This window comes from Sycon ciliatum, chromosome 10 (genome assembly GCF_964019385.1).
Source record: "Sycon ciliatum chromosome 10, ocSycCili1.1, whole genome shotgun sequence".
In the NCBI taxonomy this organism is placed as follows: domain Eukaryota; kingdom Metazoa; phylum Porifera; class Calcarea; order Leucosolenida; family Sycettidae; genus Sycon; species Sycon ciliatum.
Genome location: NC_088652.1, coordinates 11,723,630 through 11,740,353, shown reverse-complemented (window position 1 = coordinate 11,740,353; position 16,724 = coordinate 11,723,630). Strand labels below are relative to the sequence as shown.

The 16,724-nt window shown below is 44.1% G+C and overlaps 1 protein-coding gene and 1 long non-coding RNA gene across 2 annotated transcripts; one reads left to right on the top strand and one right to left on the bottom strand.

Annotated features, from left to right (window-relative positions):
* Positions 1–3,912: 3,912 nt before the first annotated feature.
* On the bottom strand, positions 3,913–4,890 carry LOC135826643 (uncharacterized). The gene has a single exon (XM_065339245.1). The coding sequence runs from the start codon at positions 4,888–4,890 to the stop codon at positions 3,913–3,915; it is 978 nt and encodes a 325-aa protein (XP_065195317.1).
* A 9,123-nt stretch (positions 4,891–14,013) lies between these two features.
* LOC135826557 (uncharacterized) lies at positions 14,014–15,891 on the top strand. Its single transcript, XR_010555322.1, has 3 exons — positions 14,014–14,053; positions 14,350–14,381; positions 15,475–15,891. It is a non-coding gene; the product is annotated as an uncharacterized LOC135826557 (long non-coding RNA).
* Positions 15,892–16,724: the final 833 nt, after the last annotated feature.

Genomic DNA, 16,724 nt, shown 5'->3' with positions numbered 1-16,724 from the left:
TGCGAAACGAAAGTTTGATTCGGCTCGTAATCGTTTCGTTGAAAACAGATTTCAGGTTTCGCAAGTCGTCATGCAAATGTGCATGGCAACTACGAATACGGCCGCGGGCGCCGGTAGCTTGGCGTACGGGTTTTTACACGCACACGTGCATGGATCATGGAATCAAGGGAAAAATGTGTACCTTGCAAAACATGTGTACCTACCCAAATAAATGTGTACCTGACGGATTCGGAGCGTGCCACGAATGAAGAGGCTTCCATTCGTGAAAACGAGTTCTCCGCAGGGACTCTGACGAATCCTCGAACCCAGGTGACGAATCAGCATTCGTTTCGTATCCGTACGCGGGGTGCGAAAGGTCCCTAGTAGGGACCTTTCGCATTTGCTACGAAACGAATGCGAAACGAAAGTTTGATTCGGCTCGTAATCGTTTCGTTGAAAACAGATTTCAGGTTTCGCAAGTCGTCATGCAAATGTGCATGGCAACTACGAATACGGCCGCGGGCGCCGGTAGCTTGGCGTACGGGTTTTTACACGCACACGTGCATGGATCATGGAATCAAGGGAAAAATGTGTACCTTGCAAAACATGTGTACCTACCCAAATAAATGTGTACCTGACGGATTCGGAGCGTGCCACGAATGAAGAGGCTTCCATTCGTGAAAACGAGTTCTCCGCAGGGACTCTGACGAATCCTCGAACCCAGGTGACGAATCAGCATTCGTTTCGTATCCGTACGCGGGGTGCGAAAGGTCCCTAGTATTTGACCCGGGTCAACTGCACCAACCAGATCAACATTGGCTACAACTAGTACAAGTGAATATACGGGAAGCAGTTCGGATGGCTGGGCCGAAGTTGTACGGCGTCGGGTCACGTCCCGGTACGTGAAGCCTGTGGCCCCAGCTAACCCCAACATCCTTAGGCGGTGTTTACATGAGGCGTTTCAACCCGGGTTGAGTTCGACCCGGGTCAGCTTTCAACCCGCCATGTGCATAAAATGAATGGCGCGTTTACATGACGCATTGCGCTTGACCCGGGTTGATTTCAACCCTCCCCCCAAGGGGAGGGTTGAAATCAACCCGGGTCAAGAAAATCGTACAAACGTACTTCTGTGCGAATCTCGCGCCAGGTTTGAACGGCACTGCAGATGCAAATTTCGCGCGAACGGATTCACGTGACCATACAGGACTGGAGAAGTGGACTTTTGGCGGCATATCAGTATTTGACCCGGGTCAACTGTCTTCACGTAAACGCTCACCTCTTTTGTCTATCGTACAGACTTTCAACCCGGGTTGAAAGTCTGTACGATAGACAAAAGAGGTGAGCGTTTACATGAAGACAGTTGACCCGGGTCAAATACTGATATGCCGCCAAAAGTCCACTTCTCCAGTCCTGTATGGTCACGTGAATCCGTTCGCGCGAAATTTGCATCTGCAGTGCCGTTCAAACCTGGCGCGAGATTCGCACAGAAGTACGTTTGTACGATTTTCTTGACCCGGGTTGATTTCAACCCTCCCCTTGGGGGGAGGGTTGAAATCAACCCGGGGCGAAATTTCAACCCGGGTCAAGCGCAATGCGTCATGTAAACGCGCCATTCATTTTATGCACATGGCGGGTTGAAAGCTGACCCGGGTCGAACTCAACCCGGGTTGAAACGCCTCATGTAAACACCGCCTAAGGATGTTGGGGTTAGCTGGGGCCACAGGCTTCACGTACCGGGACGTGACCCGACGCCGTACAACTTCGGCCCAGCCATCCGAACTGCTTCCCGTATATTCACTTGTACTAGTTGTAGCCAATGTTGATCTGGTTGGTGCAGCCGATGGTGTTTCAGTGCGTGATGAGGTCTGGTGTACATGTGTCGATGTTTGGGAAGTGCGGGTACGGTTGGTAGAGTGTGCGTTGGGGGGAGTACGAGTCCGAGTGACGGTTTCTTTCACCCCAGCCCCTGTACTACCTGAACTAGCTACACTACTGTACGTTGTACTCGGGGTTGTAGATTGTGCAATCAGGTTTTTTTTTTTTTTTTTTTACGGAAAACTGAGCCTCTTGTACGGGCAAAATAACACATTTTGTGAAGAATCAACACATATATAAAAACGAATCATCAGATACAGTATTTACAGAGTCTGCAATCAGGTTTGGACTCCCGCCTTCCAAGTGAAAATACGGACTGGTGAGGACGAACGTACAACGACAACGGAAGTGACAACAACAGTCAATATTCGAAAACGTGGTAGACCGCGAAAACTAACCTCAATATCTGACACCGGACAAGTTGGAGTAAGAAGCTCAATAGAAATCCGCAATGGAGGAGACGTAGCTGAAAGGACACTGGGTATCGCGCACCCAACGGTTAGTGTCAAGAAACGTGGAAGGCCGCGGAAACGCGAAGAGACGGATAGTGGTGATGCCACGAAGAGGCGAGATGACGGGACATTGGAGGAGACAACACCCAATGGAGCTAAGAATCGCACTTCGTCAATAAAGCAACATCTGTCAGCCCGTACCAATTGTCGTGAGTTGTACAGTGATAATGTTTTCTCAATACTGTCACGTGGTAGATGTGCGTTGCATTTGGCTGTGTTAGAAGCTTTGTATATCCGTAAGTTAGATCCTGAACTTTGCGTACAGAAAGAAAATGTGTTGTCGCTACAATTGTTTGGTGTTACTCCTCGTCGAGGTGGTAACAATGTAACCTAATTTGCTCACTATGTTGTTGTCACTATTATTATTTTCCTTCGAGTTTTGTGTCGTGCTAAATTTGATAATTTTCCACCTTGTCACGAGTGTTGTTATCTAATTATCTTTACGCTATATAAGTTTTAGTCTTTCCAACTTGAGCCATTCCCTGTATAATCCTTGATAAGAAGGGACCGAAAACGTTCGGATACTTATGACAAGTGCCTTATTATGACTGGATGTGTGTTTGCGTGGATACTTGCGACCCATAACTTACCTTCGTTTTAAATTATTATTATTATTATTATTATTAACTGGTTTGAGGGAAAGAGACAAACGGGAAAAGTCTGAAGAAAAAATTGACTGTCACCACCAGGACAGTTATTATTATTATTTGAAACTCGGATGTTGAGCCATAAATAAAATAATGTGGAAGAGAAAAAGACATATGGATACGAGTTAAGAGTAACTCTCCATCACTGTAACATGATACTATATACAGTCAGAAAATGCAATAACTAGGCACAAAACTGACAGAGTACTGAAACATTCGACGTCCTGACACCTAGCTTCAACACATCTCCGTAGCGTTAACCGACAGCCTTCCAACTTGGAACTCGTTTTCGTTGCGCTTGCCTTCCCCTCTTTGGTCTTTCCATAACCTTGAACCTTCCAAGTTGGAAGGCTGTCGGTTAGCGCTACGGAGATGTGTTGAAGCTAGGTGTCAGGACGTCGAATGTCTCAGTACTCTTGTCAGTTTTGTGCCTAGTTATTGCACTTTCTTACTGTATATAGTAAGGACGTTTAGCAATGCGAAAGTTCGAAAGAGAATTCGAGTCTGGGAATGAGTACAGAAAAAAGCTCGAAACTTCGAAAACTTGGACGCGAAGTTGCAGTGATTTGCGAAAGTAGGGAGGTTCTGCTATACGTGAAACGTAGAGAAATCACGTAGAGAGCAGGTGTCTGGGTTAGAGTCTACGGCTTCGCGTGTTTTGGCTCCAGATTTCTACGCGGAGATGGGGTTCTGTAACAAGACGGCAACGTCTGTAGGGCCTTCCCTATCAAAATAATAAATTATACTACTACTACTAATTCTACGTTGTGGCACACGCAGAGAAAATGCGTACGGATTTGCTGGGTATTCTTCTTCTTCTTCTTCTTCTTCTTCGGTAACTACAAGTAATAATAAATATGAAAATGACTGTGAGAGTACAGTGTACATGTAGTAGAAACTTAGATCAGTTTCTTCAGTTGCAAGAACTGGATAGCTTCTGATGGTTGTGTGAGAATTGCCTCCCTGACTGACGTGAAGGTACATAGACGTGTACCTGCTCGACTGCTGTGTCTGGCAGGGCAAGCTAGCAGGAGGTGGGCAGCATCATCAACTGTTCCAGGACAGTGAGTGCAATCGGGTGAAGGTGCCGCCTCAATCTGGAACAAGTACTTGTTCAGCAGGCTGCAGTGGCCAGTGAGCAGCTGATTGAGGATGGTGGTCTCATGCCGGGACGGAGGGCTGCGGAACTTGCTGGTGTTGAGTAATGGCCGGGGGTATGCGGTTGCAGACCGAATTGAAGCCTTGGCAGCTTGGATAGGTAGCTGAACCTGGGCCTGTACACACTGTGTTCCATTCCGGGCAAGGCGATCCGCCTTGTCATTGAGAGCAACACCGCAGTGGCTGCTGATCCAAACAAGGTTGATGGAATGAGCCTTCCGAGCAGCCTCTGTCAGAGCATCGAACGCAGCAATGGTGTCTGGGCTGATCCTGCATGGGTCTCCACGGAGGGCATCTACGAGGGAGAGGCTGTCAGTGACCAGCACAACGTCCGTCTCCATGGTGGTAAGGTCGTAGACTGCCCTCAGGCCAGCTGCTGCTGCCGCTACTTCGGCAGTGAAGGATGTTGCGACAGCGCCAGCTGGTAAACACCCAGACAGTATCTCTGACCGCTGGGTTGCAGTGGTTTCCATGACAAGAAAACCACCTCCACCAGCGTTGGTGTCAGAGACACTGCCATCTGTCCAATTGTCTAGACGCCGCGAGGAACAACAGGAGCGATAGGCTTCCTCCAGGCATGCCAGTGCCTCTACAAGTCGTACAGTAGGAGGGTCAGACCGGGTGCAAGCGGACTTGAAAACAGATAGGTTCGGAACGGAGGACGGGATGGCAGAGGTGCAGGGGATGGTGGAAGATGCCGCTCTGCCATTTGTCTCCATGTCTCCTTGGTTTTGCGGATCCGAACAGGGTATGTTGACTGCAACACGGCACTAGCTGGTGTACGAGCACTATGACGCTTCGCGATATTAGCTATACAGGCCGCCTGGCGCTCGACTTTCAGCTGGATAGTTGGTGCACCAGCTATTTCACGTGGTTGATTCGTAGGTGTTGTCTTCGTGCACCCAGTGGAGAGGCGGAGGCAGCTATTGTAGGCAACATCAAGATGATGCTGACCTTGCTTGGTGGCAAGACCATAGTAGGCTGGTGCCCCATACAGACCAGAAGAGAGCACGTACTGGTTGACAAGCCGAGTGGTGTTTTGCTGATTGAGGCCCCAGCTATGGCCACTCGTAGCTCGCACGATTCGAATGCGTTGTTCAATGCGACGGCGTGCAGCGAGGCACTGTTCCTTAAAACTCATCGCTAAGTTGACAAAATATACCAAGGAAGCGAGCTGAATCAGCTGAAGGGGTAGGTGTGCCGTTCAAGGTCTGCGGGATGGCAACACAGCAGATGGCATATGAAGTCGATATCACAACCTGCACAGATTTTGAGCCATTCAGGGTGATACAGCTGCGCCGGCAGAAGTCGGCAACATGGTTCAACAGATCCTGCGTGACAGATTGGAGAGCCTCGACCAGACGGCTGGAGACAGCGATAGCGATGTCGTCAGCATACAAGTTCTTCGGTTCCGACCGTTGGAATGCACTCCCCGCTGCAGTCCGCTAATGCTCTTCACTGCACCTATTCCGTAATTCAGTATTTTCATTTCTAGGGTACCCTGTAAGAAGGCCTTAGGCCTGTGGGGATTGCCCTATCAAAAATTTGATAATAGGGAGGTTCTGCTATACGTGAAACGTAGAGAAATCACGTAGAGAGCAGGTGTCTGGGTTAGAGTCTACGGCTTCGCGTGTTTTGGCTCCAGATTTCTACGCGGAGATGGGGTTCTCTACGTTGTGGCACATCCACTTGCTTGTACATCACATCGTTGAACGAAAATTCGACACCAGTTGTAACTGACAGCATCAAATGATGAAGCGCCACTTCAGATACCCATGGAGTATCAACATCATCGTTACGGTACAATACATCCATACAGATGTCAACAGTCTCATCAATAGGAACATTCGTAAAGAGACTTACAACATCGAAGGAACACATGTGTGCATTGAGAGGGACCGGACTATCACGAAGCCTCGCAACAAAGTCGAAGCTATCCTTCACAGTGCGTTTGCAATAGTAATTATAGCAATAAAAACTGCTTTATGGCAGTTTTCTAAAAAAGGTTATTGTGTTCTAGTCCATGGACCCCGTCTAAAAAGTAAGAAATTAACGAAATGTGATAGCTGAAAATTAAAATTTCACACAAAACCTCACAATAATCACAACACTTGAAATGCTGCTTTCAACACTAAACTTGTACTGCACCAACAATTGGCAACATGCATGCATAGGAAAGAGGATCACGAGGGGAAAAGGTCTTCTGCATGTAGCTTTTGATTCTGTGTGTGATTATTGTGAGGTTTTGTGTGAAATTTTAATTTTCAGCTATCACATTTCGTTAATTTCTTACTTTTTAGACGGGGTCCATGGACTAGAACACAATAACCTTTTTTAGAAAACTGCCATAAAGCAGTTTTTATTGCTATAATTTCTTTTGTTTTTTCTGTCATCAATCAATGGAATGCCCTATATCAATATGTAAATGATGGCCTTCACATCGTATCAATACCATATTATACGCATTGATGTGCAAGCCTTTTCTTGCAGAAAATGGCACTAGCATAATGCATGTTCTTCTGCGGGGAAACATGTGAGCAGTGGCGGTGATACTTTTTTCTACGGAGGTCATTCTGTGCATGTTGCTGTTGCAGAATTTCATGACTCTGTCATAAAATTGTCTTGCCTTTCAGATATTTCAGATTTCTCCACCCTCAATCAGATTTATTTGAGAAATGTAGCCATGCGCCAGGTGCGTGTCGCAGATGTTTTTGTTGATTGTGTTTATAATGGTTTAAAGTCATGGGTTATCGTGATAAGGTCATCCAGCATCGTATTGAAACTGAAATCGTAATCCTGTTGATGTCGATACAACTTTTGGAAGTAGTTCAATGACTTCAAACTGTTAGTCCACGATTGTCTAAAACAACACAGCAAAGGAGGAACAATAAACATGTATTAAAATGTAAACGAATACATTGCCGAGTCCAAAACCTCGTTCCAACAACCACACTGATCCTGAGGAGAAAAGGGGCAAGGCTATGGTTGGAGGTACTGAGAGATAAAGAAGGCACTCCGCAATAATAAAATCTTACACATCTTTTGGTGAGTATGAATGATATCCAGTCGAACCTCTTTAGGACGAACACGAAGGGACCGATGGTATCTATTCTGTGAGCTTAACCTATTTTATAACCAGAGAATACAATTATATCTCCAATAGACATACGAATAGATTTCTTCTACAGCGAAAGATTCTAAGCCACACCGACTCATTGACTCGTCTCGTATGAAACAATTGAGTCACTAGAGAGATTCTCCAAAACGAAAATGCGTACAAACTTTCGCTCTACATCATGAAGTGCGAAACTTCGCACCTTTGGCCGCGAAACTTGCAGGGAACGCGAAATGAACTGTCGTAGGAAATTTCGTGAGATCGGATCATGGCGTACGTGCACTTGGCCCGCGCAAACTACGAAAATGTGCAGAACGCAAAGTTCGTGCAAAAATTCGTACACACTTTCGCAAGGACTGTCGCGAAACTTCGTTCGAATTTTCGTTTTGCAGAACCTCTCTACTGAACCTTTCTTTAGCAACATGACGGCAACTGAAACAGCAACAGAGAAAGTACGATACATGCACTCCACATTCTTACAGGTACTACAAACAGATTGCAGATCGTAATTCTTGCTTTGGCGGCACGAAACTTTATTTGGGGCAGTGCAATCTCGGCGGTACTCACAAATCAAACAGCCCAGACTTGAGTAAACAAATCCAATCATACAAGTACGAGATTTTCACGAGACGAGACTGCACCCATTGGCTTGTTTCGTATGAAACAAACAAGTTACTGAACCTCTCCACAATAGAGATTTCCCCTGATATGCGAATATATTTTGCAAACTCGGTCAATTGGTACTTGAACCTTTCCCTCCAGATTGGGAACTGCCAACGATAGTATGCCACTGACCAGTGCCTTACTTGTAACGCACCAATGTGCAATGAATATGAGTATTTCGACAACACATCTAACATAAGCCTTACCGTCAAGACGTTGAACTCGCGTTCTTCGCACACTGTAGACAAGGGCAAAGAGATAAAAATGGATCTAAATCCGAATAAAATCAGCACACGTTTTCGTAAATGAAAGGTGAACATAAGCAAATGAATCGAAGGAAACCGGCCAACTGTTAGAGATCACCTGTCATCGAGTATTCCGTAAAAGGAGGCCTCGCAGCTCGGCAGCAGAAAAGCAAAATTTAGAAAAGAGATCCTGTCAACTTTTCCATTATTTATTGCATTCCGCCCCCAAATCAGCACACTTTTCCTGAATGAAAGAGTCAACACAAGCAAATGAATCAAAGGCAACTGGTCAACTCACCTGTCATTGAGTAATATTCCGCGAAAGGAGGTCTCAGCAGCGCCGAAATGAAATAAGCCAGGCCAGGAGACGAAATATCCGAAACAGCTCATGCAAGAAGCAGTTCCAAAGAAGGAAGTTCCTCGCGCATGCACATCCGAACACGGATCCGCGGACTGCATGCACTGAACACAATGTCTGCCGTGCACGTGCACAGCACACGGCTACCACGCGTTGGTAGACCTAATACCGAGCACCTTACGTAGAGACTTACGTAGCCTAAGTGAAATACCGAGCACCTTACGTAGAAACTTACGTAGCATAGCGATGTCGTTTTTTCTGCCATGTGAACACAATAATAGAAAAGCTGACAGGATCGCTTTTCTAAATCTTGAACAGGCTGTAGGTAGATGCACAGCCATTTCGAGATAGAGTATTGAGGGGAGGCGGTCATGGATACTATTGGTCTAACAGGGCATGTAGGTTTATGGATTTTTGGAAGGCCATAGAGTCTAGGACGAAGGGTACCAGTCGGTTTGATGCGATCGAATTCATGTTTTGATATTTGTTCTTCATTCTTTAGCTTCTTAAGATAAGTTACAAGATCCTTTTCTACTTTTTCAGTTCGATCACAGGTCTTGACCGGACCAAGTGTATGGAACTTTGATGTGTCATTTAGGATAACGGACATCTTCTCGATGTAGTCAGTTTTATTCATTAAAACAGTTGCACGACCCTTATCAGGGCGCGTGACAATAATGTCTTTGTTATTCCGTAGCTCATGCAGGGCTTTGAGATGTTCGCGTTTCAATGAGAACGTTCTTCTATCCGGTAATGCATCAGCGTGTTCCTCGGCCTCTGCCCGGATCTTTGCGGCGCAAATGGACTGTTGTGACTCGGACACCGGTGTGAAGCGTAATAACTTGCGGTAAAAGAGCTCAAACTCGGTCATGATGACTTCCTTCTTGTTTGATTTTTGGTGGAATCCCGAAATCGGTTCCACGACAGAGGAGCTCTTTCTGAAGAGTGGTCAACTCTAGTGATGTCATGTTAATTATGGTGGTATCAGGATCGATGGTGACATGTCCATATCTTTTCTGTCTTAGCCAATTGTAGGTCTTGTCATGTTTTCTGATTAGATGGATACGTTGTTTCTGGTCATTTTCCGAAAGGAGCATAGAGAATCTCAAGAAGTCGTGAGAGGAGAGAAAGCAGCGTGCACGATCATACAAATACCTAAACCGCGAATGTGACTTTGACAAAGTGTCGCAGGACCGGGCAATCTCGTCTTTCATGAATACGCGTTCGATGTTTAACGTGTGGTAAGCTTTGGTCCTGCGGACACGGTTCTCTACACCACCTGGACAAACACCATTGTCCAGACAACGTCTAAAGAACTCTACGTTCAATGCAACACTACGATAATGAAATCGTGACTTCAGCGCATGGTTCAGAATATCTATCTGAGTCTGGCTATATCTCGACCTGAAGTATTTAAAAATTCGACGAGGAGACCCTTTGGTTTCTAGTACTGACTGTTGTCGTACTTATTCTGATTCCTGTTTTTCTGGTTTGTGCCGTGCTCGTCATGGTTATCTTTTGCAGTTACAAGTTTTGGAAGCTGTTTGTCAGCGCATTCATAAGCCGAATTTGTGTGTCCAGAAAGATAGTGTTATTACCCTAAAATTGTTCAAATAATGTTCTTTTGTGTAGTGTGGCAACGTTGTTGCCACTTGTGCCTTAACCCTTTGAGGTGCCACTGAACGCGTGAAAATGCGCAATTGCAGTTCACTCCACCATTTCCATCATAACTTACGTTCTGTTTGCTTGATTTTGACAGTCTAGGGCTCTTTGAAACGCTCTTTCCGCTGCCAAGAGAAGGAGGCCACGCTCAACTCCGTGGGTGCCACAAAGCCTGCTCCAGAGCGCAGGGAATCGCCATAGGTCGGGCCTCGTGTTGAAAGAAATACTTCTAAATTTCATCCCAATGCCATTTCGCTGTCGTTTCTTGCACAGCTCTGGATTTTTTTGCATCTCAATCAGTAGTTTCGACGTCATGACACCCACACGTCATCAGCTGGCTGCACACCACGTGATCCACGGGAAATCCCCGAAGCACGAGGCAAAAAAATGATTTTGAGCCGTTTGAACAATTTAGTGCCGCGATCAAACTTTCGAGCGCCATATCTTTATCATCGTTTCTCCTATCGCAAAAGCGATTACACTATTGGAAAGCTTGGAGCTTCCTCTTTGATCTACATATTTCGATATTTGCAACAGGACAAAAATCGATGGAGTTACGACAGTTTTACGATACGTAAACAATATCAGTCGTTAATGACTGATGAAGTGTGTTTTGTCACCTTCTCGTGCCTAAATGTGTTTTTGTTGCTGATACACACTTGTCACGCTTAGTTCTTACTTGTATACCCTTGTTTTCTGCACACTTTTGTGAGAAATCGCACCTCGATATTCCAGTGCTGTCATTGTATCGTGTCACCCTACCTTGATTGCTATATTATTTCCTTTGTTCTCATTTTGTTCTTTAGTACAACGGTGATTCCTGAAGAGTGTTGTACGAAAACTTGTTCGAATCATCTTCTTTTTTTCCATTGCCCTTTTTCTTCTTACATGTATTTTTCCTTTCCCTTTAGGTTGTTTCTTGCATCGTCTCCATCGCTTACATTGTTTTAAATAAAGTAGTCCACATGTCGCTTCAGCTCGTCCTACTTATTGCCATATAAATTAAATTCGCCAACTTTCAAGTGCACTTTTCTGCACTGTACAGTTTTTGCGATAAGGTCTGTTTTCTCATCTGACGGCTCTGTAACTCGTTTCCATCAGGGAGTCGTCAAATACTTGACGACTCCCTGGTTTCCATATGTCCTTTTCCTTTCTACTACTACTACTAATAATAATATTAAATTTAGGGGTGAAACAATTATACCGAGTACTCGAGTACTCGCTCGGTTTTTTCAAAAATAATCGTACTCGGAATAAATCAGAGTACTCGATCATACATACATGGTGCATGCATTTATCACAGAAATCTGCAGTTTCAGAGCAGCAGTTGGCAGATATTGAGGTGCGGACTGTGTGGTGAACATTTGTTTACGAGTAGAGTGAGCCCAAATGACCCACGAACCGATATACCCGAGAAAAATGACTGCTACTCGGTTCAATCAGGGTTGTATTAAGGCCCTTGGTGTGCAATTTTTAGGAGATGAAGAATACTCGAATATTCGATCGGAGAAATTTTTTTTTGCAATTGAGTGTCTTTTATTAATTTTTTTTTTTTTAGTGCATAAAACAATTTTACAAATATCCACGCGAAACGAAAGCAGAACGGCCAAAAATAATAATTTAGTGCGAAAATAAGAAAAATAAATAATAACACCCGAAAGCGCTAAATACAAAATCAAGAAAAAGGGAAATTATAAACCATGTAGGGCTAATGTGCACCAAATAATAAGTTAAATGATAATAAAGCCGAGTGAAAAACACAAGAAATCATAACAAAAGAAACAAACTAATAATACGAAAAAAGAGTAATAATATTAATGGGAGAACTCTCATAACATCGATTGCAGGAGTCGGAGAAAATTAGGGTACTCGAACTCGGGATCTCAGTGCCAACTATTACTTTCACCCCTAATAATAATAATAAGTAAAATAAAGCTAAACAAACAAACAATAGTAGTTAGTCCATCAGGCATCAGCCAGTGGTACCAAAGTGAGTCCCCTGTTGCACTTACAAATCGAACACCTGGAACTGACATCAATCGACAGCAAAAGCATCACTGAATCCGACCTGCCTACTTTCCCTGGCGAAACTCTTGCACTCCTTTTGCAGTGCGCCTTGAAAGTTCGACAAATTTCTTCTTCTTCATCAGCCATTACGAGGTCTTCCATCCGTTTTATCATGACATCTAATGCGTCTTCAGTGAAAAACGTGGAGTTTTGTCAACGTTTGGTGTGGTTTTCTGTGGCGATCGACCTAAATTCGCGAAATAAATCGCCGTCGATTTGAGCAGAGGTGAGTTGGCTTGGAGCACGTACAGATTCAAAAAATATGTGTACATGCGCACCGGGAAGAAGATGAAGACGCTCACCATTTTCAAATAACTAATTCAAAAAGCTACATGACTATTGTACTGCAATTGTTGTAGTTACTTGTTTGCAACTACAATGGTATCAAGTAGATAATCAAGCGAGGTACAGAGGGATTGATGGCTGATCAAAGCCCAAGGGACCAGCCCGAGGGCTTTGATCAGTCATCAAGCCCGACTGTACCTCGCTTGAATATGCTTCAGACGATCTCCAACAATTTTTTTGGATTTTGAATTCAATCGCTTTATTCTTTGGGTGATCTCGAGCAGGGAGTAGTACATGTACAATACAGTATTGTACTACTCCCTGATCTCGAGTGTGGTAGATAGTACTTCGAAGTAGTACAACTGTAACTGTACTACTACCTGGTTGCAACATGTTCAAAGCAGTCTTGCCTTTATTTCAACTGTTTGCTGTCAGCATTCAGAGCCATGGCGTTTGCTAGTTGGTCGTAATGGAGAAGAGAACTGCAGGGCATTCACTCGATGTACAACATCCATCGCCGCAGATTCCTTACTTTTAGCTCTCCACGTTCCTTATTTTTCCAGGGATCAGGACCTTCCCGGGGTGATTCCATTCAGGGTGGAAGCGTAGATCACTTTTGCCAAACAGTAAACACTACGCTTCAAACCTGCTTGACATGACTCAGAGAGCATACTTCGGAAACCCGAAGGTGGATGCTGTTCAATACTAGCTCATTGTAATCTTCCTGAAGGTATGTATTCGAATGCTCGATTTATAAATAGAACAGTGAAAGAGATGTGTAATGGAACAACACTCTACAAGTAGGCGAACAACAATTTTATTGTAATTTGAATCCAGGCACACGTGTAATACGGAAACTGCAATGGTTTACACTGCAAATCTTCTCGATTTGCAAGATTTTTCCCGTAATTCAAAAAAATGTGAAAGTTCATTCCTGAAACGCGTATGGCACTGATTGGAGATTGGGTTTAGGTCACAACAATGGCTGTCGATGAAATGCCAAAAATGGTCACTTTGTCGGCTTCCCCTGCAGAGGGTGCTTGAATTTGACGACTTCTGAGTTCTTGGCTGATGGACTAAGTAGTAGAATTGACATATCCGCGGCAAGCCGCTTATTTAGAAAAGCGATCCTGTCAGCTTTTCTATTATTGTGTTCACATGGCAAGAAAAACGACACCGCTATGCTACGTAAGTTTCTACGTAAGGTGCTCGGTATTTCACTTAGGCTACGTAAGTCTCTACGTAAGGTGCTCGGATCTACCAACGCGCAACGGTTGGTAGCCGCGTGCTGTGCACGTGCACGGCAGACATTGTGTTGCATGCAGTGCAGTCCGTGTTCGGATGTGCATGCGCGAGGAACTTCCTCCTTTGGAACTGCTTCTTGTATGAGCTGTTTCGGATATTTCGTCTCCTAGATCCTGGCCTGACTTATTTCGCTTCGGCACTGCTGAGACCTCCTTTCGCGGAATATTACTCAATATCGACAGGTGAGTTGACCAGTTACCTTTGATTCTTTTGCTTGTGTTGACTCTTTCATTTGCGAAAAGTGTGCTCATTTTGGGCGGAATGCAATAAATAATGGAAAAGCTGGCAGGATCTCTTTTCTAAATTTAGCTTTTCCGCTGCCGAGGCCCCCTTTTACGGAATACTCGATGACAGGTGATCTCTGAGTTGACCGGTTTCCTTCGATTCATTTGCTTATGCTCACCCTTTCATTTACGGAAATGTGTGCTGATTTTATTCGGATTTAGATCCATTTTTATCTCTTTGCCCTTGTCTACAGTGTGCGAAGAACGCGAGTTCACCTTCTTGACGGTAAGGCTTATGTTAGATGTGTTGTCGAAATACTCATATTCATTGTACATTGGTACGTTACAAGTAAGGCACTGTACTGGTCAGTGGCATACTATCGTTGGCAGGTCCCAATCTGGAGGGAAAGGTTCAAGGACCCATTGACCGAGTTTGCAAAAATAAATTCGCATATCAGGGAAAACCCCATTGTGGAGAGGTTCAGTAAACTTGTATGATTAGATTTGTTTACTCGAGTCTGGGCTGTTTGATTTATTATTTGTGAGTTCCGCCGAGATTGCACTGCCCCAAACGAAGTTTCGTGCCGCCAAGGCAAGAATTACGATCTGCAATCTGTTTGTAGTACCTGCAAGAATGTGCTGTACATGTATCGTACTTTCTCTGTTGCTGTTTCAGTTGCCGTCATGTTGCTAAAGAAACGTTCAGTAGAGAGGTTCTGCAAAACGAAAATTCGAACGAAGTTTCGCGACAGTCATTGCGAAAGTGTGTACGAATTTTTGCACAAACTTTGCGTTCTGCACGCTTTCGTAGTTTGCGCGGACCAAGTGCACGTACGCCATGACCCGATCTCACGAAAGTGTGTACGACTGTTCATTTCGCGTTCCCTGCAAGTTTCGCGTCCAAAGTTGCGAAAGTTCGTGCGAAGTTTCGCACTTCAGGACGTGGAACGACTGTTTGTACGCATTTTCGTTTTGCAGAACCTCTCTAGTGACTCATTTGTTTCATACGAGACGAGTCAATGAGTTGGTGTGGCTTAGAATCTTTCGCTGTAGAAGAAATCTATTCGTATGTCTATTGGAGAAATAATTGTATTCACTGGTTATAAAATAGGTTAAGACAAACTCACAGAATAAATACCATCGGTCCCTTGGTGTTCGTCCTAAAGAGGTTCGACTGGATATCATTCATACTCACCAAAAATGTGTACGATTCTATTATTATGAAGTGCCTTGTTTATCTCTCAGTACCTCCAACCATAGCCTTGCCCCTTTTATCCTCAGGATCATTGTAGTTGTTGGAACGAGGTGTCGGACTCAGCAATGTATTTGTTTACATTTTAATACATGTTTATTGTTCCTCCTTTGCTGTGTTGTTTTAGAAAATCGTGGACTAACAGTTCGAAGTCATTGAACTACTTCCAAAAGTTGTATCGACATCAACAGGGTTACGATTTCAGTGCAATATGGTGCAGGATGACCTTATCACGATAACCCATGATTATAAACCATTATAAACACAGAATCAACAAAAACATCTGCGACACGCACCTGGTTACATTTCTCAAATAAATCTGATCGAGGGTGGGGAAATCTGAAATATCTGAAAGGCAAGACAATTTTATGACAGAGTCATGAAATTCTGCTACAGCAACATGCACAGAATGACCTCCGTATAAAAAAGGTATCACCACGGTCCACCACTACTCACATGTATCCCCGCAGAAGAACATGCTAGTCCCATTTTCTGCAAGAAAAGGCTTGCACATCAATGCGTATAATACGGTATTGATATGATGTGACGGCCATCATTTACATATTGATAGGGCATTTCATTGATTGGTGACAGAAAAAACAAAAGAAATTATAGCAATAAAAACTGCTTTATGGCAGTTTTCTAAAAAAGGTTATTGTGTTCTAGTCCATGGACCCCGTCTAAAAAGTAAGAAATTAACGAAATGTGATAGCTGAAAATTAAAATTTCACACAAAACCTCACAATAATCACACACAGAATGAAAAGCTACATGTAGAAGACCTTTTCTCCTCGTGATCCTCTTTCCTATGCATGCATGTTGCCAATTGTTGGTGGAGCACAAGTTTAGTGTTGAAAGCAGCATTTCAAGTGTTGTGATTATTGTGAGGTTTTGTGTGAAATTTTAATTTTCAGCTATCACATTTCGTTAATTTCTTACTTTTTAGACGGGGTCCATGGACTAGAACACAATAACCTTTTTTAGAAAACTGCCATAAAGCAGTTTTTATTGCTATAATGTACAACGGCATGGGAGAGGAAAACAAAAAATGAAAATATATTGTTGGAGAAATCCACGCTACTATCGAATATTCAACAATGACGGGTGTGGGGTTATACCAAATTCCCATAATGTGGAAGTACGTTATTATTGTTGAAAGCACTAGGTGATCTGCACTCTACAATGTGACCTGTGCGATTATATCGTTAAATAATTGCCTGTTCCGAGCCACCAAACGCAGTGTCTCCAGGTCCTTCAGACTCTGGAGACGCATGGACGTTGCCTTGGCTAATTCGTTGTCTATCACCACTGGTAGGGTGATGCGCGGGCGTCCGAGCCAGCCCCGATTCTGTCGCTGGAAATACGCTGTCATGCTCA